Source organism: Phascolarctos cinereus, unplaced genomic scaffold (assembly GCF_003287225.1).
Source record: "Phascolarctos cinereus isolate Bilbo 61053 unplaced genomic scaffold, phaCin_HiC Scaffold_7;HRSCAF=346, whole genome shotgun sequence".
Taxonomy (NCBI): Eukaryota; Metazoa; Chordata; class Mammalia; order Diprotodontia; family Phascolarctidae; genus Phascolarctos; species Phascolarctos cinereus.
The window spans coordinates 60,061,555-60,088,605 of NW_027556180.1; the positions used below are offsets into that span (position 1 = coordinate 60,061,555).

Genomic DNA, 27,051 nt, shown 5'->3' on the forward strand with positions numbered 1-27,051 from the left:
AAGAAAACTGCCAAAGTCATCAAACTTGCTCTCTCTGATCTGTGTAGATCTGACCAGACTGTTAGGTACTCACCCAGATGTGGTGCTGTCCAGTCAGAAAGGAGCTAATAATGACATACTTCTGGTTTACTCTTTAAGCTAGCTCAGTAGGATATTACAGCAGGTACAAAATCTCCTGAAAGCAACAATCCATCATGAAAAGCTTCACCTTTCTCCAACTTCAGGTGGCTGTGAAGGACAATAGCTGTCACTAGACTTATCCTTCAGTCATGCCAATTCTCTCAAATCAATCAGAAGTCACACAGCTGAACCCTTCTTTCAGTTGACTTCCTCTAAATTCCCATGGAGTAGCCTTCCTGACACCTTTCTATGTCTTCAACTCTCCCCATGTTCCCCTTCCCCTGCCTGTGCCCTATGAAATGCCTCTTGACCTTCCCTCATCTCTGTTGCTGTTCTCAGTGGTTTAAATGTGAGCCTCCTAACTCACAATGACGCCCCTTTCACTTAAAAAGTTACAACTCCTCACATTTCTCCTATAAAACCAATAGCCCTTCTAAAGTCATATTGAAGTCTCCAAATGTTTATTTTATTTCTCATTTTCTTAGTTTTATACTTAGCCATAATATATATATATATATATATATATATATATATATATATATATATATATATATATATATATGCAAATTAGAGGAAGGACACATCATACCTTTAGGCCGGAAGCCCTCAGAGAGGCAGCAGGTCTTTTTAGTACTCTTCACAGAGTATTTCATTAGTGATCACCCCTTACCAAAAGGTGGGAAATATAAATTTTATCACACTCATGTTTCTCTAGTTTTTTTTTAAATAAATAAGAGAGAGTTCTCTGCTTCTTTAACATGAAAACGTTCCCATGCAAGTGAGGCATCACCTCACAATGTTGATAACAGTTCCAAGTCTCCAAATCTATACTAGAGATCATTTTATCATCAAAACTCTCCAAAATCCCACCAGAAAACTGTTTTTCATACATATATTTAGCAGTTTATGTTAAATTGAAGTTCTTTTAAGGTATCAAAATATTCATCAATAACAGTGGCAGTATCTTATATCCTATTCACAATAAATGCAAATGTCTTCTTTTGTACAAAATCACTTTTTTATCCCCTTATCCTCATTAAATGTTCCACATGAAAAGATTCTTAAAGAGACATTGTACCATATGTTGAAAACATTGAAAAACAAATGAGCATTTCTTAATATAGTAATAGCTATATAAATCCAACAACTAGTATTATCTGTAATGGAGAAACATTACTAAACTTTATCATAAGATCAGGAGTAAAGAGAAGATGGTCATTGTCATTGCTATTATCTTATAGAGTTCTAGAAATGTTAACGGAAAGAAAAATTGATGAAATAGGCTTAGGCAAAAATGAAACAAAATGATCACTTTACAGATGATAAAATGCTTTACTAGAGAACACTAAGAAACAAACTGAAATTTGAAATAATAGCTTTGGCAAATTAGCAGGACATAAAATAAACCTACAAAAATTACTTGTCTCTCTATGTATAAATCTAACAAAACCAAGCAGGAATAAATAGAAAAAAAAAAGAAATTCCATTCAAAGTAACTAGAGAATGGATTTAATATCTAGTCATTCAATTTAGAATTATACCCAAAAAATCTTCAAATGGTGTATTAGCCTCTGATGCAATGATAACACGTCTTATACCCCAAAGAGGTCAAATAAGAAATGAAAGGACACATATGTACAACAGCAGTTTTTGTTTGAAAAAAATGACGGTCAATGGTTGAACAAATTATGGTAAATGAATTTAATGGAATATTATTGTATGGGAAGAAATTATGGAAGGCATAATAATAAATCTAGAAGAATTTCTTGAAGTGATGAGTAGTAAAGGGAGTAGAACTTTTCTAAAAAAAATAGTAACTGCATTTCAAAGAATAGCAACAGCAAGAGACTTAAAAATTATTAACAATGCAAGGACCAATTCCAACTTCAGAATACTGAGCATCAATCATATGTTTCCCACCTCTGTGTAAAGGACGATGATTAAAGGAGGACTGTATAAAAATAACAGACATAAGAACAAAATAGTAAGACCTAGTCCTCATCATCCTTGAAACTGTTCAGAAACTATAATATCATTACTGAATTTTTAAACCTCATATTTCCCAAATGGAGAGTAGACACCAAATCATGAAGTTTTCTAGATCTTTCAAGTTCTGTCTTCTTGGTGAATATCTAGAATTTGAAATATCCAGGTCTTTGGTTTAGTGTAGGTATATGTTTATACACACACATACACACACACACATACACACACACACACACACAATGAAAGGCTGCGCCTGATCAACAATTTATAGTCTTTAAAAGTTGGGTAGGGGCACTGAGAGGTGAAAGAACTTGCCTAGGCTGTACAGCTACTATGTGTCTGAGGTGAGACTTGAATTCATATTTTCTTGATTTCAAACTTCCTTTCAATCCACCATGCTATGTTGCCTCTCTAGAAAATAACAATACATTTCAGTGACTATTTTTTTTTAATTTTCCAGATATCAAAGAATATATTTGCAGTTGACAGATCCAGCTTTTGCCTAAATGAAGCACCAGGTTTTGAAAATCTAAACATTTCCCTCAAGGCAAGGCTAATTGAGCCTTTTCCAAGATGGAATTAATTCCTGGTACTTCCCTTGAAATCACACAGCCCTCTTATGAAGGGAGAATTACTATTGCAAAACAGACTTTTGTGCAAGAAAAGATTAAATAATTAAATTTGGAATATCACACACTCCTTCAGCAATATTAAACATTCCCTCAAAGAAAAACATCATCAGTCCACTGCGTGGGTCTCTCTGTCTTTGTAAACTAGTTTAATAATTAAGATGAAAACTGTCATTTCTCTAATCATGGGGATTCTCTTCACACAACAGAATCTTTTTAGTTCTATTTTCATTTTAACTACTTCAGAAGGAGAAGAAATGAAAATGTAAGCATGCAGAGTAGTAGGATGAAAGGATAAAGGAAATATGTGTGAATATTTGTCAGAAGCCAATGGTGTGTGTACACATGTGTATGTCTGGGTGTCTGTGTGTTTATGAATGTTTGTGGCTGTCCAAGTTTTCTTATCCATGGTGGCCATCTTATATGTGACTAGAAGAGGTGCCAAAGATAAGGCAAAGTCTGAACCTTAAGCCAACCTTTAACCCAAAGTAACTCCTCCCCTCAACAGAAAACAAATTTTCTAAGGTTGCAAACACCTGTTCTCATGATGCCTCCTACAAAACATAAAAGTACACTTCAGGGAAAACCCACTGGGTGTCCATGAATTACTTTGAAAACAGGTCCAAAAATGGTGCAGCTAGGTGGTGCAGTAAATAGAGCATGGCCCTGGAGTCAGGAAGACCTGAGTTGAAATCTGGCCTCTGACATATAACACTAGCTGTGTGACTCTGGGCAAATCACTTAACCCCAATTGCCTCTGAAAGAAAGAAAGAAAGAAAGAAAGAAAGAAAGAAAGAAAGAAAGAAAGAAAGAAAGAAAGAAAGAAAGAAAGAAAGAAAGAAAGAAAGAAAGAAAGAAAGAAAAGAAAACAGCCCCAAAATTTAGAGGCTTGGGCAGTATTTCTAAGGGCAAAAGTGTCCAAGTTTGAAATGTTGTAAATTCCCATACCATACGCAAATGAATCAACTTGCTATACTGTGGCTTTTGTTGAGGAGAGGTGCAACGATGTCTACACAGAATACCTGTACATTTACAGATGTGAAAAATCTACACATGTATTTGCTAATACAGGTGACTCTAATGTCAGCTTTACCATGCATGGAGTTCTGTAAAACATTCCAGTGAAGAATAAAGACCTAAAAAGGGGAAAGTGCCCAATGGACATTAATTAACAATACGATGATCTATTCCCCTATCCCTACTGCTCAAGGAGTAGGGAGTATTTCCTGGGTTGTCTTCTTTGGTGCTAAATCCCTAATCCACTAATTCAAAGACGGAAAGAGTTTCTCCCTTCCCAAAATGAAAAAGAAACATTATAGAGTCTTATGTTAGCCCTATACTTTACACTTCTAGAGGGACTTGGCTTAGCATCTATATTCTAAGTTTAAAAACTATGAGGACTACTCTCTCCTTGGGTTCTCCTTTGTAGATCACATTACCTGTGAAATGTTTTATTTACTCCAGCACAGGGGTAGAAACAAAGATTGAGGAGATCCAGGATTTAGTCAGTCAGTCAGCAAGAATCTATCAAGCGCCTATTGTGTTCCAGACACTGTGAGGCAAAGTGTATAGTAATGACTGGTCTTTGTGCTTAGTATCCTCATCTGTAATTTAATTATTTCTTTCTTCAAAAATAGCTTCTGTGAGGGGCAGCTAGATGATGCAGTGGAAAAAGCTCCTGCCTTGGAGTCAGGAGGATCTGAGTTCAAATCTGGCCTCAGATACTTGACGTTAACTATGTGACCCTGGGCAAGTCACTTACCCCCGATTACCTCACCAAAAAAAACCAAAAAAAAGATATCTTCTGGGGTCATATTGCCTATGTATTCCTAATTTTACTATTTTTTGTCTTTATAAAACTTCTTTAATTCATTGGAATACAGTGACAGATGTACAAAAGAAGTATTTTATGAGCAAAAGGCAAGATTCAGTGAAATATTTTTTAAATAATATGGGGGCAGTCTTGTGTAGTGGAGCAAGAGCTAATGCTGGAGTCAGGAAAGCCTGGGTCAATCAGTCAAATGTTTAGTGCCATAAACATTTATTATGTACCCATTACCAATCTGGCCTCAGACACTTGCTAGCTATGTGATCCTGGGCAAGTCCCTTAACCCTGTTTGCCTCAGTTCTTCATCTGCAAAATAAGCTGGAGAAGGAAATGACAAATCATTTCAGTATCATTGCCAAGAAGACTCCAAATGGGGTCACAAAGAGTTGGACATGACTGAAATGACTAGACAACAACCAAAAATGTATCAGGTACTATGTTGAGTGCAATGAATACAAAAAGAGGCAAAAGGCAGCCCTTGTCCTCAAGGAGCTCACAATGGAAAGAACTGTCTCCTACGCATACCAATTGTGTGACCTTGATCAAGTCAATTCACATCTCAGTGGCCTAGGCAATTGTTTAAGGCTGTAAATTTCAGAGAAATTACACATCTTTATGGGCAGAGCAATTTCCTCACTGGCTGCTGTATACATTAATGAAATTATGAATCCAATAAAAAATTAAGCAAAAGAAATAAACAAAAAGAGGAGTAGGTAGGGGCATTATGGTGTCATAGATAGAGAACAAGATGGCTAGGAGTCAGGAAGACTCAATACTAGGTGTGTAATTGTAGACAATCACTGAACTTCTCAGTGCCTCAGAAAACTCCATTACCTTAAGTTACAGGTGATCTCAATTGGAGGAGTGGATTTCTGACAGATGAAATCACAGTTCCAGATTTTTTTTTAAGTGGGGAAGTAAGTATGCAATATATTCAATTTATCAGGAAAATACTGAGTCCTACCATACCTTTGGAACCCCTGAAAGTTACTAGAACATGTATCTTCTGATTCCAACATTAGAATTTGCCACACACTGTACTTTAGCCAGGACTAAAATGTGTAAAATGAAATTTACAAAGAAAAAAAATAATAATCTGCTTCCAATAAAACACAATGTTGATCCCTTGTCCCTTGTGAGAATATAACTTGGTTTGCAGAAGCTTTCTTTCTCCAAGCCTTTCCCCGTCAAGGCCAGCATTAATTTCTCTTCTCCTTTCTCATATTCTTCCTGGGGTCTTGCTCTAAGCGTATCATAAGCTGAGCATGAATATTCTGTCATCTACGTCCAAATTGGGAATTTTCTGAGCACAGCTTCTCACTAAAGGCATTTGTTTGGGGGCAAAATTAATGGAGACATATGTTTTGGCCAACAGTAGTTTCCTCTATATCAATAAATTATTAAAATGAAATTCAAGGTGAACTGGAAATTGAAAATGAAGTTGTCTCCTTGAAGCTATTTTAAATTTTGAGAGAAGGTTTTTTGGAGGATATTTATCAGACTGCCTACATTTTACTCTGGCATTTTTGTTTGTTATGTTGGATACATTCTCCTAGCCAGGGTGCATTTTTAGTAGTGGGAAAAAAAAATACCCTGACTTCTTCCATAGCAATTTGTTTTCCTTATCTGCCCTTTTGAACATTTTACAGTAGCTGTCCTTTAGTTTAAGCTTAAGACCATCCTCAGCTCTGCTTAAGGACTATCAGCCATAGCCACAGAATGAAACTAATACCTCAACTAATCTATAGCCATCTCCCCAACATTTAAAACCATTTGGAGAAGAAATATTACCTTAAACGTTCCGACGAGTTTCTTTCCAGTCACTCATTCGGCCATGGTGGCAGATGAGTAACCACTGACATCTGTTCACTGCAATTCCTTCCTCATTATGAAAGCTTAATTCCAATGCTGATTGGTCCATTTCTGTTTGCATTTACCCTGAATGGCCTTTGCAAAAGGCCCTTCTCTGGTCAACATCTGTTTGTTTACCTCAAATAAAGACCCAGAACTGAGCTTTCTACAATGTGAGATTTTTTGCTACAATAGGAAAGGACAATGAACTTCAAACTTTTGAAAAAATAAATTGTTGATGAAGGGACATTTTGAAAATTCCCTGGTAAAGGGATTTCCCTTTGAAAGGCCAACTGCAGACTCCCTTTCATGGTTCCTTTGAACCCAATCTTAGAATTCAGAAAGGGTGACATTGTAGCAGGGAAGTGGGGGGGGGTGGAGCAGGAGACAAAAGTATTGTAATTCCATATTTCTAGGGCCTTTTAAGGCAACTTTAACAAAGAAAACATTCAAAACTGTTTTAGGATGTAGCATAAGCTGCTGTACATCTGTATAAGCGTGTTGCCAGCTGAGAAAGCTAAAGTTGTGAATGAATTTCATGAAATTTGATGTTGATCTCTGAGTCTTTTTTTAAATCAGTCCAAGCTCTCCAAAGTAAGGGTCTGAAAAATAATGTTTATTAGACTTCCAGAGGGGCAGGACTCCATTCATTCACTTAACTCATTCATTCATTCATTCTTTCATTCATTCATTACTTCAATAAAGATTTCTTAAATACCCGTGGTGTGCCAGTCACTATGATAGGCTCTCTGGAATATAAAAACAACACTAGCCCCTTCCCTCAAACAGCATATATTCTAGTGACAGCATTCCCATATCTTTTCTTCCTATATTCACTTTCCTAAACAGACCTACAAAACTAAGGAACTTGGTTCTTAGGGCATTATCACTGCTTTTGACATTTGTAGGGTTACAATCAGGGAGATGAGGAGAAGTCCAATTAATTTGAATTAAATAATTTATTGACCCCCTCCTTCCAAACCTATGTTATGGTGAATATGAACTGTTTCCTTGCTAATGCCACTATATTCAGAGTACAAAATTATCCAACTGCCAGCCATTTTTAACTTTTCCTTCCTTCTTTACTTTCTTCCTTCCATCTTTCTTCTGTCTTCCTTCCTTCTTTCTTTTATTCCTTTCTTCCTTTCTCTCTCTTTTCTTTCTTGCTCTCTTTTAAAATCAATTCCTCACCTATTTTCATTTAAAGACAACCCAAACAATTTCTGATCTTCTGAAATGATTTACAGAAAATAGTCATTTGAACTAATCACAAACCCAAGAGGAAGCAGAAGTTAGAAAAGATTATTAAGGCATTTTCTGCTGTTTAATCTCCCTCCCTTATCGGCACATTAACCTTGTTTTCTCTGCAGGATCCTAAGTCCTAGAGCAAAATTAGGTCAGAAATTCAGATCAGATTAGATCAGGTCAGCTGACTCAGTCTGGCAAGATCTTTCCAGGCTGTGGTTTTAGGCATATTTTTTTTTGTTGGGAATATCTGTGTTGTGTATGTGTATGGAGCTGGGGGTGGGGCAGGGAGGGCATGGTTGGCAGTAGTTCTAGTCCCTTGTACCCTTAGACAGCTCTACAGATGTTACAAAATAACTTTTTCAGTAAACTCAATGGTCTTAAAGGTATATAATGACACTTCTGCACAACTTTCAGTATAAATATAAATATAGTATTTCTGAACTTCTTCCATTGGATAACAAGCCACATAAATGAAAGTTATTTATGACCAAAGAAAGGGATATGTCACACTAGACAAGATGGAATAAATCCATCAGATTATGTCCTCCTAAAACCCAGCAAGTTTCAATGGATGCCACACGTCCATAGTACATGATTCCACAAGGACTATATAGAGACAGGATTTATGCAATAGGTACCATTTCTCTGATAAAAAGTCACTACATGAATAAGTCTTTGAGGGAAAAATACCATTTAAAAATATTAACAGTTTCAGTTGCTGATATCATCATCATCTGCTCCATAAGTAACATGCTACACATAAGTGCATATATTATTATTATTGATTTTTTTTATTATCTTAATAGCCAGACCAAATGTTTTCTGGTCCTTTTTGCTTCCTTTGGAAGAATCTGATAGACTGGAACCTAGAAAGGCAAAGAATTAATAAGCGCAAATATGTAAATATAGTTGCATATAAGAAAAAGAGAGTCAGAGGTAATCTCATTTCAGTTCTGACTGTCACTTTTAAATAGGAAATATAATCTTGTATAGATCTCTTGGGAACACCCACAGGGAATAGAGCTATTTCTAATCAGGCTGAGTAGCCCTTTCTGTCACTGCTGCTTTGCTGCAATCAAAATACATCTTCCAAATTGTTTTCGATTGGGGGTGGGGGTAAAGCATTAGGGGTCATGGTTCATTTTATTGGAAAGGCTTTAACCCACCAGAGAAGATATTCAATGAGAAGTATCCCATGCTCAGATTTGCTCCAATGATTCATTTAACATGTAGTGGGTTAGATTATTGCCAGGGCATTATTGGCTAATATTAAACTGTCCATAATATAAGCAAAAGCTTGAATGAAAGCCAGTCATGTCAGTCTAGTACAAAATTTTAAAGGCCAGATGGCCTGATTCATGGAAATGGGTGAAAAAAAAAACACAAATACGATTTTAATATATCATAAGATATAGTAGTCACCTAAAGTCATTCACATTCCTGTTGTGGTTAATTCAACAAACATTAGGGAACTAATACATGTCAGGCATTATGCTAAAAAATGGAGCTATACAGACAAAAATGAAACAATTCCTGCCCTCAAGGATCTTACGTTCTACCAAGAGTATGTAACAGGTATCCACGTAAGTAAGTAGAAAGTAATACAAATTAAGTTCAAGGGAAAGAGAATCTAAACTCTCTGCTTGATTTGACAAACAGGTTGTTACTGGAGACTATTGGTGGTGCCTTCTAGCACATCAATCTTCACCCAACCACATATGTGGATTTCCATACTAAGAATTCACAACACAGCCTATTGGTATTTGAAACTAGCTTTGTTTGTTTGTGTGAGATAGGCTTTTGTAAATAAATACATAATAATCAATCTGATTTAACAGTACCTAAACAAATGCATTAGAATTTACAACAGCACATTTGGTGATTGTGTTTTCCCCTCTAATTCCTATTCCCCAGTATTGTTTGAGGAAGTTAAGTCAGCTCAGCTTCATGAAGGGTAGCAACATGAGCACTTTATATTTTGTTTGTTTGTTTTCCAGTATTTACTCCCCTGATAAATCCCATTTAAAACACATGACTAAGGTACAAAGGAAGGTGGCTCCCAGCTTAGGTCACTATTGGAATCAAAAACTAAAGCATGAAGTCCCAAAATGTTTACACATATTCCTTCCTACAAGCAGAGGAATATTTCATTTTTCTGATTATCTCATTTTAACTGATGCACAAGAGGCATTTCAGTGAGTATCTTTGCAATAAGGGCTAGCTTCAGAAAGCGTGATCTTTTTTACAGTGATCATTGGACCATAATATCCTAGAACTGGAGGATCCTCTTGAGATCATCTCTTAGAAGTCGCCTCATTTTTATAGCAATGCTTGGCATATTGTGGATTTCTAAAACTTTAGCTTGTATATTTCAAACAGAAACACCGTCAATGGCCTTTCCAGGTCAAATAGTCTCCATCGGTGACTTGCTAAAATGTCAACATTTGATGATTTTTTTTCCTGTCTAGTTAATCAGAGTATATGCCTTCAAAAGCAGACAGAAATAAACATTATGACCACTTTTGTCTAAGTGCTACCGAACAAAGAGAATTTTCAATTTCCTCTTAGAAGTTGCAGGAATTGCAAGTTAAACACTCAGGCAGTACTGTTTTAATTACAGATGTGGACCTAGAGCTTCCATTAAAGTCAATGGGAATATGAAATTATCTCCATGACTAAAAGCTAGCTTTTACTTTTTTTGTGTTTGTTTTCATCCAAAAGTTGAAAATATCATTTCATTTTGGGAAAGATCTAGCAACCCAGAGAAAAGCATTTGGAGGGGGGAGGGCAGGGAATAATTTTTCAATACAATAATGATTGATATTTATATTGCACCAATTTACGTTATCTCATTTAAATATTATCTGCTGTATTCCCCACAACTACCCTGGAATGTAAAGACTAAAGATACCATTACTTCCATAAACCAGATGAGGAAACTAAGGCTCAAAGGAGTTAAATGACTGGCCCATAGTCATATAGCTACCGTAAAAACAGGATTTGAATTTACTTCCTTTCTAGACAGCAAGCCCACTATTCTTTCTACATTCTTCCTCATTGCCTTTGAATAATCAAAAATGCATAATTATTGAGATTTGAGTAAGAGGTAATTTAATTGAGTAATTTAGTCTTTATAAATTATGTCCATTGACCCAAAAAGCATAATAGAGGGAAGATAAACGGGTTAGATGTCCATAGGCATAGATTTTATCAAGAAGGCTGTTTGTTTGTTTGTTTGTTTTTTGTGGTGGCCACTCCTCTTTATTTCATTTTTTTACCCTTCTTATTGTCCTCCTTCCCAATTCTAACAAAGCATCATCAGTAGTCATCCAGAACACAGGATCTCCAGAATCTCTATCACCATCAATCACTAAGATTTCTTCTATCAGGACAAAAGGAATCACCTAAGTTAGGGTGACCTAAATGATAAAATTATTATTGTTGTTATTCTTCTTATGAGCAACAATAATCACATTGATGTTGTTATTGTTGTTACCTCCCTGAACAGGAGTATTTTTTTTAATACGAGAAACATGGGCATGCTCCTTACCTAAATGCCACAGTTTCTAAAATTCCCCATTAGAGATTCATTTTTTTAGCTTCCTTTGCGTATTTTTTTTTGTTTGTTTTAAAAAATACTCCTGTTCACAGGGGTAATAACAGCAGCAACATCAACTTTATTGCTGTTGCTAATAAGAACAACAGCCACAATTGTGAGGTCTAACCTGAACCTCTCAAACCGTACCGTGGACAGAAGTTATATAGACAACATATGAGGGGATTTATTTCATGAATAAAACCACCCAGTGTATATTCAAATATACAACTCTGTCTGTGACTTCTGGGCTGTTTTATTACTGCTAGCCAACGGAAATGAGATTTTCTCTAGATGGTGATTTTGGAAGTATAATTTCACATTAGCATCCTATTTCTCAAGATCTTGTAACTGTTTCCTTACAAGGGGAAGATTTAGGGATACACGCTGTCTACGTATACTCAACTTAGTCATAAATTGTGCTTGGCATAACTTGACAGCTAAATCTGTTTTATTTTTGTTTGTTTTGGTTTAGGTCTTTATCTTTTCTCCATTCTCTTACCTGCAATCACTATCCATATAATTGTTCTCTCCCTTTTTTCTACAAATACTCCTGAGTTCCAAACCCAGCTTCAGACACTCACTTGCTATATGTTGCTGGGTACCTCACTTAACCTCCACTGAACAGTAAAATAGGGATTATAATAGCATCTACTTCCTGTTATTGTCAGAATCAAATGAGACATTTGTAAAGGACTTAGCACCATGCCTGGTACACAGTAGGTTCTTAATATTTTTTTTCCTTTCATCCTTCCTAAAAAGAAAAAGCTTCTCACTTGACCTGACCATCCTTTATTTTATATCTCCTTCCTTTCTCAGCTAAGCTCCTTGAGTAAGGTATGTACATTAAATGATTCCACTTTCTCTCTCATTTCTAAACCTTCTGTTATCTGGCATCAGACTTCATCATTTAACTGTAACTATTTTCTTAAAAGTTACTAAGGATTTCTTAATTGCCAAATTAAATGCCCTTTTCTTGGCCTCATCCTCCTTGAAATGTCTCCTCTAACACTGTCAATCACCTTCTCCCTGGTACTCTCTCCTCTGTAGGTATTCACAACAGTGCTCTATCCCAATTTCCCTCCTCCCTGACTAATTGCTCCTGCTCAGTCAACTTTGCTGAATCTTCACCTAGATCCTATGCACTTGCCATAAGTGTCCCCCAAAGCCCTGTCCTGAGCTTTCTTCTCTTTTCCCACTAACATCTTGCTTGGTGAACTCATCAGCATTTACTGATGGATAAAATTACCAGGGTTAGGCAGATGATTTTATTCCCCTACTCTCTTTCCTGAGCTCATGTATCACATCACCAATGGCCTCGTATACATCTCAAACTGAATATCTTCTCTTAAACTCAACATGTTAAAAGCAGAGCTCATTATATTCCACCTTTAAAAAAGCTTCTTCTCTTTCCAATTGTCCTATTATGATGAAGGGCACCACCCTTCTCCCAGTCACCTAGGCTCACAAACACTTGTTTCCTCATTCATACTCTTGTCATATATCCATCTGTTCTATTTTCAAATCTTCTTGTTTCTATCTTTAGAACATTTCTTGTATCCACCCTCTTCTTTCTACTCACCTAACCCCCACCCAAGGACAGGTTCTCATCACTTCTCATCTGGACTATTGTAATAGCCTTCTAATTATTCTCTCCATTCTTACCCATACACCACTCACTTGCCAAAAATGATTTTCCTAATGTGCAAGTCTAACTATGTCATCCTCTACTCAATAAATTCATGTGGCTCACTATTATAATAGGATCCAATATAAAATGCTCTTCTTGACATTCATAACCTGAGCCTTTTCTACCTTTCCAGTCTTCTTACACTTTACTCCCTTCCACATACTCTCCAAACCAGTAACCCCAGCCTCCTAGGTATTCCACACGATCATGATAAACAATCTTCCACCTCGGAGACATTATACTAGTGGCTGCTTTTGCCTGGAACGCTTGCCTCCCCTACTCATCTCCAACTTCTGTCTTCTTTGGCTTTCTTTAAAACTCATCAAATCCCACATGCAAGAAGCATTTCCCGGCCCACCCCCACCTCCCAGCTCACCCTGCTAGTGCTTTTTCTCTACTCTCATGTGCCCTTTGCGTGGTATATGTCTTACCTAGACGTAAGACTTTCATGTTGTCTTACCTATGTAAAATGCAAGCTCCTTGAAAGCAGGTTTTGTTTTTTTATTTTGTTTCCTTTCTTTTTCCTTTTGCTATGTCCTCAGTACATACATAGCACAGTATCTTGAACATAATGCTGATTGAATACCAATTGACTGAATTGTCCTTAATTGTGGTTTGTCATTGCTGTGTGAGCTCAGACCTGCTTTACCTCAGGCCCTTTTCCTCATCATCACTGGGAGCATTAGGTGCTGCCTGGGTCCCAATGGCGATTCCTCGGTGGCAGGCTCAAGCTTATGCTTTGCTAACATTTCTAATGTCAGACGAGTTCACCTCTCTCACAGATCCCAAAGGATCTTGCCCCTAGAGTCCACAGGCAGGGCCTTCTGAGTTTAGACTCATTAGAACTAAAGCTAGTTCCACAAGAAGCTTCTTCAAAGCAGAAGTAAAACTAGGACGAGGCAAGGAGAGCCACGCCGCAGGGTGACAATGCAGAAGGCACTTTCTCCCAGGGCCTTCAGTTGTCTCTGTCTGATAGTCCACAGTGTGATCACTCACACGCCACTGGGTCATGACTGGGGTTCTATCCCAGGGTTCAAACACAGTGCCTGCCTTTGCCCATCATAGCACATCGCCTCAATCTACTGGCTTTACCCCACCCCAACCTAGACTCAGATTCCAGAGCAAATAAAACTGATCTATCAACACCCAGGCCTACACATGTGTGTTTGTATGAATATGCATATATTTATATAAAGGATGTTTTAATAGCTTAATGCATGTGTGTGTATATACATATATATGTGTATTTATATGTATATACAACTTTAAATGTTCTTTATACATATATACAGCCTTAAAATGATATGTGTGGGTTGGTTTTTTTTTTGGGGGGGGTATGATTTTAAGCTATTAATTTAATTAAAATAAATTTAATTTAAGCTATTAATACATATAGATGCACTATTTTGTATATGTTAATAGTATAAAACTACATTTAAGTTTTTGGGAGACCACATTTAGCGTGCATAAATTATATAGATATATAAATACATAGCATTTATGTATCACTTTAGGGTGGCAAAGTATCATACATATATGACCACATTTGAAGCCTTGAGTCTAGGTAAAAGGGGATGAAGTCAATAGATTAAGAGAATGTGGTATGATGACAAAAGCAAGTACTATAGCTAGCTAGATAATAATGATAATGACGGAAATAGATAGATAATAAATATATCTAAATATATAATAGCATATATATATTCTGACATAACTTTAACATGCTACATGATGTGTGTTTTAAACTATTAAAGCATATATATGGATATATACATATGGTAATATATACATGTCTTTGAGTGTGTGTGTGTGTGTGTGTGTGTGTGTGTGTGTGTATCTGTGGGAGAGAGAGAGAGAGAGAGACAGAAAGATAGAGAGAAATCATAGACATGGAATGGAATTTATGGACCACAGGCTGTCACAGACACACACATAGTCATACACGTGTGTGCATGCACACACACACACACACAGAGACGCACATGCACATGTACATACACACAGACACTTTTAACTGATTTTGCCCCAGGCATAAGAATCCCTATATTCCTAGCTTGTTGCAGCTCTGCTCCCTAGACAATTCCCTAGATGCCTTTGTAAATTCTTTCTCTTTACCAAGTTTATTGATAGGATCATCCTTTTTTTTCCCCTCTAGCTTTCCAGTCAATCTTTCTCCCATTGTTCTGATTCTTCCACCCAAATACAAATTAACAATTACAAACCAGCTGCATCTAAATTGTTTACAATAGTCTCCTCAAAAGAGAAAGAGTATATTTAGAAAACACATAAACGCAGAAGAAAGATGTCCACTCCATAGGAAGAAGGCAACCTATGTAAAAAAATTTTTGTAAAGTCAAGGGATTGTCCCCTTTCTTCCCTAATTCCCTCTCCCTTCCCATATCTAAATAGAAACTTTCATTCAGAAGGATAGAAATAATTGAACTTTGGGAAAAATATTGTTTTCCATAATATTGAGATTTGGAAAAATATACAATCATTTTATGAAATCATTAACATGTGAGACAGATTGATGTACTTATTTTCCCTGTCATTATGAAAACTGAAAACTGCTAAAAACATTTCCCCTGGTCACACAACAAACCAAGGCCTGAAATGAGACAAGGAGCCACATGGTGCACAAAGAACACTGGCTTCCAAGCAAATTGTTACAAATCTGAGCTCCCACAATTATTAGCCTGGCTAACTCTTAATTTCTTTGAACTTCAGTATCCTTGTCTGAACAATAATGATAATAATCCTTACATAGCCTACCTCATAGGGTTCACCACTTTACAGGTATAGAAGTGGAAAGGTCCTTTGAGGACACCTAATCCAAATTTCTATTTATTACAGGTGAAAAAACTGAGGCCTTGAGACATCAAGTGGTTAAACGACTTGCCTGAAGTTACACAGGTAAGTGGAGTTTAAACCAAAGTGCTGTGGATAAATCTAGTACTCTGAAACTGTACCATATTGCTTGTTTTATAAACATAAAGGTGTGACATAGATCTTCGCAATTATTATGCTTATTATGATTAATCTGGGCCTTTTGACTAAGAAAACAGTTATTTAATTAACAAAGTTCCTTAGTGCTACATGCGGGCCTACACCACAGGACCAACCTATCAAGACATAAAGAGTTAAATTTTTCAGGGCAAGAATGGCTAAGACCAAATAGCTTGAGAAGCAAGAAGTTAAGCCCTAGGCGTGGGGGAATAAGTTATGGGCATGGGAAGTCTCCAGGAAGAATACAAATTAATACAAAGGAATTTCATAAGGTTCCTCATAGAGTCAGTCAAAGTTGAATTGCTTTCAGAACTTCTGTGAGCTCAGAACCATAAGCTGACAACTAAGCAAAACTAGATGTACCTGGGTAGTGTTGAATGGTAGCAAGATATTTTTAATTACTACAGATCCCAAATCAGTATCCATTTCAAATACCCTAGCCTGTGTTCCCAATAACTAGTACTTTGATTCTAAATCCTGGAGCCCTCGAGTAGCCAGACTTATAGTAACTGCTTCTCCTACAAGTTTCATCAATCTGAAATTGATTCCACTGGTTAATTGGGCCTATCATGCCTGCTTACTCCTTCTCACCTTTATTACCCTCTCTGGATCTGACTTTTTGGTCATGAGATTTATGGTACTTTGGGGTCCTGGTATTCTCTAAGTAGAGGCAGTTCTTTCTTGGCTTTCCCCATCCTGGTACCAGCTGTAAATCAGCATGAAAATGAATGTGAAATAAAATGTTGTAAAAGTTCAAATGTCCTCGTGACAATCATAGGAGGCATGTACATCATAGATCAAAGTACGCCAGAGTTAAGTACTAATCCAGGGAAATACTCTTCTGCACCTTAATAATGGGTCTTCACTTGCTGGAGTAACCAAATCTGCATCAACCTCATGGCCATCCTTATGGCCACAAGAATCTCCAAACTTGGCTAGAGTGCTCCTCAGACAGCAGACTCTTGACCCCTTGCCAAACAGTCTTTATTAAAAAGCCTTTCTAACTAGGTAAGTCTGGCCAAAGCTTGTGTCCTCCTCCCTAATCTCATATTCAGGGACATCTCCATATCACAACAAAAGAACTGGAAAAATAACCTTGCAGAAACAATGTCCTTTAATTCTAGAACCAAGGCTTTTTCTATCCTATTACTCTGCCTCTAGGAATTACTTCAGAGAATAATTCTTCCCCAAAACAGTAAAAACACATTCTACCATTGCTGCTTATTTGTGAAATAAGTGGAAATTGATTATGTGCAATCTCTATGACCAATAATCTGATTTAAATTTAAATGTACAATCATAATAGAAATATTACTATTTTTTTTAAATGAAGGATTACCCTTCATACTGCTATCATATAGGAAATAAAGTGAAGGACATAGTTTGGTCTGACACAGTACAACTATTTATTCCAGGCAGCTCCAGCCAACTTATAAATGTTAAAGACAAAGAAATAAACCACAAATAGCATATATCATTATATATTCAAGGAGAGAGTAAGTCACCAATCTACCAGAAAAAGCTTCCTGTTTAAAACTGCACAAATAAGACTTCAATCCTATAGCCAATCACTAGGTACTTTGCCAAATTCCATGAGTATGGTTTGACTAAACTATTGGCACGGATCTCATTAGTCCAAATAAAATATGTCATTTCACCAACAACCACAGGAAGAAACACGTATTAGAACTTATGAGTGTGTATACGCACAGAAACATATATATATATATCACATACATACACATATATGTATGTATGTATGTATATGCACACATATATATTTAATGTCATATATATGATATTAAATGCAAAAAGGGAAAAAATGATCCAGCATATTATTTCTTTTATAGACTTGAAATGTTTAAAATTTGTCTGAAACATGGAAGACTTAAAAGGAATAGGACTCAGGGGTGGGGAACCTGCGGCCTTGAGGCCACATGTGGCCCTCTAGGTGCTCAAGTGCAGCCCTTTGACTTAAGATTTGTTCTGTGAAGTTTGGATTCAGTCAAAGGGCTGCCCTTGAGGACCTAGAGGGCCACATGTGATCTCGAGGCTGCAGGTTCCCCACTCCTGAAATACATCATACCTGGAAGGTTTAGCTCCAGGACAAATGATTTCGGATCGTATAGCCAGTGTCTGGCTATGTAACCAGAGACCACTTGCTGTGTTTGTAAACCTTCCAGGTATGACCTGTTCCACTTAAGACTTCCATGGACAGAGAGAGAGAGAGAGAGAGGAGAGAGAGAGAAAGAGAGATCTATATGTGTATATATAGAAAGAGATATAGATAGATATGTCTACACACACATAAGAGGAACATTTGGTGCCCATAGAGTAAGTCAAGAGCTAGTGATTGCTGCACAGAAGTTTCCCACAGAGGATCTGTTTTCCCCTCAGTGGTACACAGAATTCCTATCAACTCTAATGGGAATTGGGCGCAACATGGGAAGGAACAGAAACTGCCTGATTAGTGATATAACACCATTGAGTGCCTTTAAAGTTGAGCATCTTCATTGAACTTCCACTATTAAACTGTTCTTTTGGTGTATCACAGCCTGTTCTTCTGGACTATTACCAAGGGGATACTTAGAAGTTCACTTCTGTTCAAAGAAAATCAATTCTTACCAAGTCGTTTACCAAATCCATTAGCTAAGGACAAGAATAAAACAAATGGATGAGTTTCTCTCTCTCTGTCTCTCTCTCTCTCTCTCTCTCTCTCTCTCTCTCTCTCTCTCTCTCTCTCTCTCTCTCTCCCCCCTCTCCTCTTTCTCTCTCTCCCCTTTCTCTCTCTCCCCCCTCCCTCCCTCCCTCCCATTCTCTAACTCTCTCACTGTGTTTCTTTCCCTGTCTCTGCTTTTCTCCCCATCTTTGTCTGTCTCTATCTCTGTCCCTCCATCTTTGTCTCTATCTCTGTTTTTCTTTCTTTCTACTTTCACTTTCATATTGTTTATCTCATCTATAACATCCTTATACAATCCTCCTATTGCCCCAGTAATTATATTACAGTCTATGCATCTTAAACAGATTCTCTTTTGCCTTGAATGGCTCAGCAAGATTCTATTTATATTTACCGTTTTATTGCTTCTTCTTGTTTGCGGCGTTTTTCATTCTTTTCTTTCAAGTAAGCCAGGTTTGTTTCATTCCGTAAGCGATCATTCTCTCGAGCAATGTCTGATGCATTCTGAATAACCAAGCCATCATAGGCCTTCATTCCCATATCCTCTATATACTGGAGAAAAGCATCCAAAGTGTCCTCCTCTGAATTAGAACTCATCATCTTGCAGGAGATCATGTTAAAAAGGAAGAAACACTTTCCTGCAAGTGGAAAACACATTATACCTTCATCAGTGGGAAAACATCTTGCAGTTTATTATAGCTAAAATCTTGTCAGTTCCCATTTGTAAAACTTAGGGTAAAACATATTAGGAAATTTTCCCTACAGGGAACCAAAGAATTTGGATACCATATTAACAGGACTTAGTTTAAGTTATAGATGGCAAACAACCTAATAAAATAATGGATTTGGATTTCTCTGGATTTCAGAACTAAAAGAAATGATAAATAGAATATGCCTATTTGTGTCTAAAGTGGCCATCTCTAGAACAAGGAGAAGAGGAAGAAGGAAAAAGGAAAAAGGAAATTTACATGATAACACTGTTGTATATTTAAAAGGAATAGCAAGTTATACATAGCAGATTTGCAGTTTCATGTAATCTTTTATTTTAATTATACCATGTTATGGAAATGTTTGATTTATTCCATAAATTTAAAAAAAATTAAATGAGAAAGAGATCTTAACCGTCATCAAGTCTAACCTTCTCATTTTTCAAATGAAGAATTAAGGTTCTGAGTGGTTAAGTGGTTTGCCCAAAGTCATATGAACCAATGACAGCCAGCATTTGAATCCAGATCTTCTGACTATAATTCTAATGCTCTTCCTACTTTTTTTCTAAAATGCTATGTCAAGGAACATGCTGTCAAATAAAGAAACCATTGTTAATTCTATGTTTTCAAAATATCAAGAATATATCTTTCCTTTCACCCTAACATCTCTGGGGAGTGTATTTTTGGGACAAGGAAGCTGTTTGGGTGTTGTTTTATCAATACATTTTTTAAAAAAATGTTATGTCAAATCAAAATTACTTTATTTTCCAAGATAAAACTATGGCTTGAATAATAATTACTGTCATGGGTGTCATTGCTCAAAATGTCATCCTTGTATGGATGAGATATGAAATCACATCTGATTATTTTTTTATTGCCAATCACTATAAAAGTTTCCTCCTTTCAATCTCAATGAAATACACATAAATTGGAAACAAATTTTTATTTTATTACCTAAATTTTCTATTTGCCACAAAAATTCATGAAACAAACATGTTCAAGCAGAATTTCCCTACAACCCAGAAAATTTAAATTGCTAATAATATTTGCCAAGAAAGTGTATCTGTATATTAACAGTCTTCTATTTTCTCAAGTAGCAACATCACCTGGAATAATGCTTTATATTCATACAGAACTTTAATTCAGACCTCACAAGTATCACCAATTACCACCTCATTAACCCTCACCATGTCTTTCAAGACCATACACAATAATATCATTTTCATTTTCATGTTATAAAAGCTAGGTTAAAATGAGGAAGTTAATTTAGCCACAGGTAACTTGTGGGGGGGGGGTGATGGAGATCCCCAACTCTTATGTCCTCCTTTTATGTGGTTACATGGGGATGAATATAAAGCGAAGTAAATAGCTAAGTAACTAGGCTGATCCAGATAGGAAGAGGTGTGGAGCAGATATTAGTGAAAATCTATTGCCACAAACAAATGAGGCCATTACTATTCTCTGCCTCAATGAGCCTCAGTTTTCTCAGCTGTAAAATTAATGGATTAGATCATATAGCCTATAAGGTCACTTTTCAGCTCTAGGTTCGTGATCCTATGACTCAATAAATCTTCTCTAAGCAACTAAAACATTTGGTTTAACTTTAAATGCTAACCCATGGTATAAGCATGTTATTGTTCTACTGTTCATGTTGGCTGGCCTTGGATATATGTTCCCAATGACACTGGTAGTTGTATTAAAGTTGTGACAATTTATCCATGACAAAATGTATTGGGAAGTGTATGGTGAGAGAGCAAGAATGTATTAAGAGAACTATTGACCAATTTTAACTTTGCTTTGTTCTGCTGAATGATCTTAGTCAAACCACTTTTTTTCTAGGACTCAGTTTCCTCATGTATATAATAACAAGGTTGGATTGGATACTGTCTATGGGTCTCTATAGTTTCAGAAATTCATAATTTTTGAGCTTTCATCATGATAGCCACTTGGAAAAGCTAAGGGCAAAATCAGAGCATCTAAAGAAAAATTACTCCTCCCACTATTACATGCCTCTTACTCCACTGTCCTGCTTGTGTTTTCAACCTTTATAACTCAGAATGATTTTTGGAATTGATTTGCAAAGTTGTTGAACATAGACAATCAAGTTCTAGCCTTTTATCTTGGCACTCACAAAGTACTTCATATCTCATCTTTTCTGAGAATGATAATTATGAAAGCTAGCTTTTATATAGAGCTTTAAGGTTTGAAAAGTGGGTTTACTAGTATCTGATTTGGTTCTTACAATGCTGAGAGGTAGATGCTAATACTATTCCCATTTTACCGATAAGGAAACTGAGGCAGACCAGTGGTTAAATGACTTGACCAAGGACATATATTTAGTAAGTGTCTGACTCTGCACTTGAATTCAGTTCTCCCAGCTTTTATCCAAAATTCTATCCACCCTGCCACATGTTTAATAGCATGTGTCATGCAAATCAATGACAGTACTCTAACTTTATCTGCTGAGGAATTTTTGCACATATATTATTGCACATATTGTTATACATTCTTGGATAGTACAGGACACTTTTTCCTTGTGAAGTCCATGTCACATTCCAAAAATAGACAATTTGGCCCCAGAGAGTGGTATACTTGTTTGTTGACTAATGGGTTTTTTTGAGCTCTATTTTTTTTTAATTTTAGCAGTAATGATGTGCTAAGTGGGATTGCATTTTTGAATTTCAATTATTATCTGATGTAATTTAATTGTATTTTAATGTCTGGAAATCAAACCAGAGGAATAAGTAATGAACATAGGTACTTATGGAGGACTTTTGCAGGGTGGTTTAGAAGGGGGTGATTCTACAAAATATTACCTTTATACTTAAATGCATTGTAAAATAAAGGTTTAGCCATTATTTCAGACTCCTATTTGCAGTGGACTTTACCATTTAAAGAATCTGGATTTTTGAAGTAACGCTTTGATTTTATAATCATTAATTTCTACTGTAATTATGCAAGCCAAGACAAGGTTCTAATGATTTCAGAGTTGTTGCCTCAGGGCAAAAAGGGATCACTCCCCTTCTCATTCTAGCAAAATGTGTTTCTGAATTGGGTAAAGATATTTGCAAGTTTTCGAGTTTGGATTTAAAAAAAAACTTTTCTTAAAACCATGTGGTGTCAGCTACTCTCTGTAGAATATAATACAATAACAACTAGCTAGATCCATTTATTGACTTGGCATGATAATAATAATGATCTTCCTAAGTATTTTTTTTTATTGTATGGAACCTAAGCCAGTTTATAGAGAAATAATTGAACATTTTAAACAGCCCATTTCTTTAGTGGAGTTTACTCATTTAATTTTTGTTGTTATTTGTGTCTGGAACTGTGAATCCATGGTGTGGGAGCTCCCAGGTGAAGAAACTCCCTCCACCAATCGATAGCCCTGTAATTCATAATCTTGGAGACCTACCCATGTTCCTATACCTTATATGTGTCTGAGACCATTCCTGAGCCAGATACTCCCTGCTACACCTCCCCTCTATTCACCAGGCCAAACTGCATCTTCTCAATTGTATTTCTTGAGGTGGAAATGAATGAGATTTAGGAAGTATTAAAGATTTTATGATGTTATTGTACACTTTGAAAACCAAGTGCCAGAAATGCATCTAACACTGCACACACCAGGTACACCCTGTCTCATGCTATCAACTTTTTTGAGGGTAAAAGAGGAACTTCTCAAACTCCTAAGCTGAGCCATAAATATGGATCTATAAAATATATATACATTATATATATATATATATATATATGCATATGTGGTGTGTGTGTGTGTGTGTGTGTATATACATATATAGAGAGAGAAAGAGAGAGTCACAGTTATGTAGCCTCACCTAAGTACAAGTCAACACAACTCACTAATTCCTAAATGTTTCCTGGCATCCAACCTAAATAAGACTTTTTGCAGTGTCTACTTACCACTCCTAGTTCTAACTTCTGAGCCAAAACAGAAAAAGCGTAATTCTCCTTCAAGTGGAAGTCTTTCAAATACTTCAAGACAGACACTTCCCTCTTTCCCACCTCCTCTCCCCACCCCCAGACCCCTACCTTACCAATATCTTCTTTTCTCCAGGCTAAATGTGCCCGATTCTTTCACTTTTTAACACTCTAACAAAAGCATTTCTCCTAGATCATCAGTAACCTTTTAATTACCAAATACAATGACATTCTCAGTTCTCATACTTCTTAAACATTTTGCTTTGTAATTCTTACTGTTGACTCCTTCCTCCTAAATATTCTTTCCTCCGTTAGCACCATTACTCTTTGCTGGTTCTCCTTCTGCCTCTTGGGCATAACTTCTTGATTTTCTTTGGTCCATCCCTCTCCTCAACATGTGGTATTCACCCCCCTCTTAGGCAATGACCTCTTCTATCTCTTCTGTACACTGTCTCCCTTGGTGAACTCATCTGATCCCACTGATTCAATTGTCACCTCTGTGTATATGACTTCCATATGAGAAATGGAATTGTTAGAGATTTATATCCAGTTTCTTGCTTGAGCCCTATTTTACTGCCAGACATCTCTACCTGGAATTCAAATCCAACATCCCAAAGACACTATCTCCTTGCCCCAAACTTGCCTATCTCCTTCTTTCTTTTCTTTTTTCTACATAAAGTATCAATATCCTCCCAGTCATCCAGGTTTGAAATTTTACCATCATTGACTTTTCTTCTCCCTCATCCCACACATTGCTTGAGAAGTACTGAGGAGTACAGCTCCAGAATCTTTCCAATTTGTCTAATTCTCTTTACACATACAGCCATTGCCGTATTTCAGGCCCTTATCACCACTCACCTGGACTTCTCTAATAGCTCTTCACCTGAACTCCCTACCTCCAGCCTCTCCTACTCTCCTGTCTCTATATCACTTTTTTTCCTAATTTCTTTCATTTTTAATTTTTTTGTGTGTGTTTAATGGACCAAAAAAATCCTATTTCCTCTTCCTCCTACCACCTACTCCATTGGAAAAAAAAATTAAAATCCTTACAACAAATATTCATAGTCAACAAAACAAATTCCTGCATTGGTATTGTCCAAAAAACCTCTATATTTCAATTGCAATCTGTTTCTATCAACCCTAGGTTAGGAAGTGAGTAGCATGTTTCATCATGGGTTCTTGAGATTCATGATTGATTACAGCATTCTTCAGAGTTGTATGTCTTTGCAATGCTGTTGTAATTCTATTGTTCTTGTCGCATTGCTCACTTCATTCTGCATCAGTCCATAAATGTCTTCCCAGATATCTCAAAAACATCGCTTTTGTTATTTCTTAAAGCAGATGTGAAAAATGGGGTTCACACAGAGTAGTATCACATTATATTCATATACAATCATTTATTATGCCATTCTCCAACTGATTGACATTTCCTTAGCTTCCATCTCTTTGACATTCCAGAAAGAGATGCTATAAATATTATGCACATATAAATAATTTTTCTTTTTACTTTTATCTCTTTGGGGTAGGAATCATTTTTCATCTGTGTACCTTTAGCACCTCACGCAATATTTTGCCCATACATAAATATATCAGTATGTCTGTGATCTAAGTAACACAGTCACTTACTTCAATATTGTGGATCACAATCCATTCATACCTTTTATCCCCCGAGATTCATATTTGTGCCTTCTCATCAATGTCCCAAAGTACATCTGGTCAAAACATTGAATCCCTTACTCTGGGTCATTTAATAACTTACACTAATGACTCTCCACCCGCAATGCCTCATTGTCATAGCACAAATCAAGGATTTGTCATTGTTCAATGAATTTCACCACCTTGGTCTCAGTTTATATGTGTGTAAAATGACAGAGTTGGACCAAGATGCCCATTAAAGTCTCTTTAAGCTCTGTTGTATTAGTTTTCTATTATTCCATAACTTAAATGTTTCTGATTTTTAGTACAGGTAAGTATGAAAAATTACAGAAGTTCAGAGCTAGAAGGAACCTCAGAAGTCATCCAGTCAAAGCCATATCTCAAAAATAATACCCCTCTGCCCAGATGAGTCATGCAGACATGCTTAAGACTTCCAGTGAAGGCAGGAAGGAAGACCATTCATTCATCTTTGGGATAGCTCTAATTGTTAAGAAGTTTTACCTTACATTAAGCCTAAGTTTTCCTCTTTGAAACCTCCATCCATTTTTCCTAGGTACCAGACATGAGATTGCCAACCTACAATGTGGGCTGAATCTATGCATTTGAAAATGAACTTTACAGGAAATATTCTTTGGCTCAGAAATAGAATCATGAAATAATTTGAGCTAAATATTATCAGGATCATGTCTCCTCCACTCCTTTCTTGGAAGGAAATTTCTCAAAAAGTTGTCTACACCTGATCTGTTCTCATTCTCACTATCCACTTACTCCTCAAGCCAATGTAATATATTTCCCCTCTCCATCAGTCTATTTAAACTACTCTTTCAAAGGCTGACAATGACATTCTAATCTCCACGCAATATCTTCAGTTCTTAGTCTCTCTGCCTTTGCCATATTATTTAACACTGTTGACCGCCCTTTCCTTTTTGATCTTCTGAATTTTCATAACATTGTACTGTTTCTTCTTGGCCCATTTTTTTCTCTCTCATTTTCTAGATCCTTTCCCTCAGTCTATACTAAGTTCACACACACACACACACACACACACACACACACACACACACACACACACACACCCTAAGCTCTGTACTCAACCCTCTTTTCTTCTTTTTCTATATTCACTTAATATTTCCGTTATTTCTCTGGCTTTATGCTTATCTAAATATGGATTAGTTCTAACTCTATATATGTAGTCATAATCTCTTCTATTAGTTCAGCAACTAAATTTCCAACTGCTTTCTGTGCATCTCCATCAGAACCTTCCATTTCTCCTTCGAACTTCAAATATCCAAAAATAAATTAATCTTCTTCCATTATATGTTTCTTCTCCTGACTTCTTTATTGATGTCACCAGTGCCCCCACCATCTTCACAGTCTAACCCTGACACAAATAAGTTTTTTACTCCTTTCTACCTCACCCTGCATATTTAGCTATTCCCCAAGTTCTGCTGATTCTGTTTTTATAGTTTCTTTTTTCATTCTCATTGCAATAGGTCAGATCCTTCATTCATTCTTACCAAGACTAGTTTAATTGCCTCCTAACTATTCTATCTGCCTCCTACATCCAACTCATCCTCTGGATTTATCTTCCTAATGCATAACTTTTATGCATAAAATGTTAGAGCTAGAAAAAATTCCTAGAAATCATCTAGTAACATGCTAATTTCACAGCTAAAGAAACTGGGGTCTCTGCCCTGCTTAAAATTTTCAGTGGTTTGTCATTGTCTATTAAAAAAATCAAACTGCTTTAAGTTCTGGCATTTTTGTGTTCTACATACATCTAACCTATCTTTCCAAATATTTCATACTGCTCTTCTTCCTGTGCTCTATATTCTAGCCAAAGCAGACCAGTCACTGTTCTTCAGACTCAGCTCATCCCTTCTTGTCTCCATACATTTCTCATGCCATCTCTTATGCATAAAATGAGCTCCTTCCCAACTCCACTTGTCAAAATTTCCCTTGCCCTACACATCCCAAGCCAAAGGCTACCTTCACTGTACAAATTTTTTAATTCACCCATCTGCAAGTGACCACTCTCTTTTCCAAACTTTCTTAATATTAGATTTGTCATTTTCCCATGAACTTATCATATTCTTTATTGTTGTTGTTGTTGTCATTT

General features: G+C 36.5%; 1 protein-coding gene across 1 annotated transcript in view; it reads right to left on the reverse strand.

Moving 5' to 3' along the window:
• Positions 1-27,051, reverse strand: part of NYAP2 (neuronal tyrosine-phosphorylated phosphoinositide-3-kinase adaptor 2) — a 325,867-nt gene that overhangs the window by 292,805 nt on the left and 6,011 nt on the right. The window contains exon 2 of the mRNA XM_020975494.2: positions 19,025-19,268. Coding sequence (XP_020831153.1) covers positions 19,025-19,245 — 221 coding nt within the window. The 5' untranslated portion in view covers positions 19,246-19,268. The remainder of the gene's footprint in view (positions 1-19,024; positions 19,269-27,051) is intronic.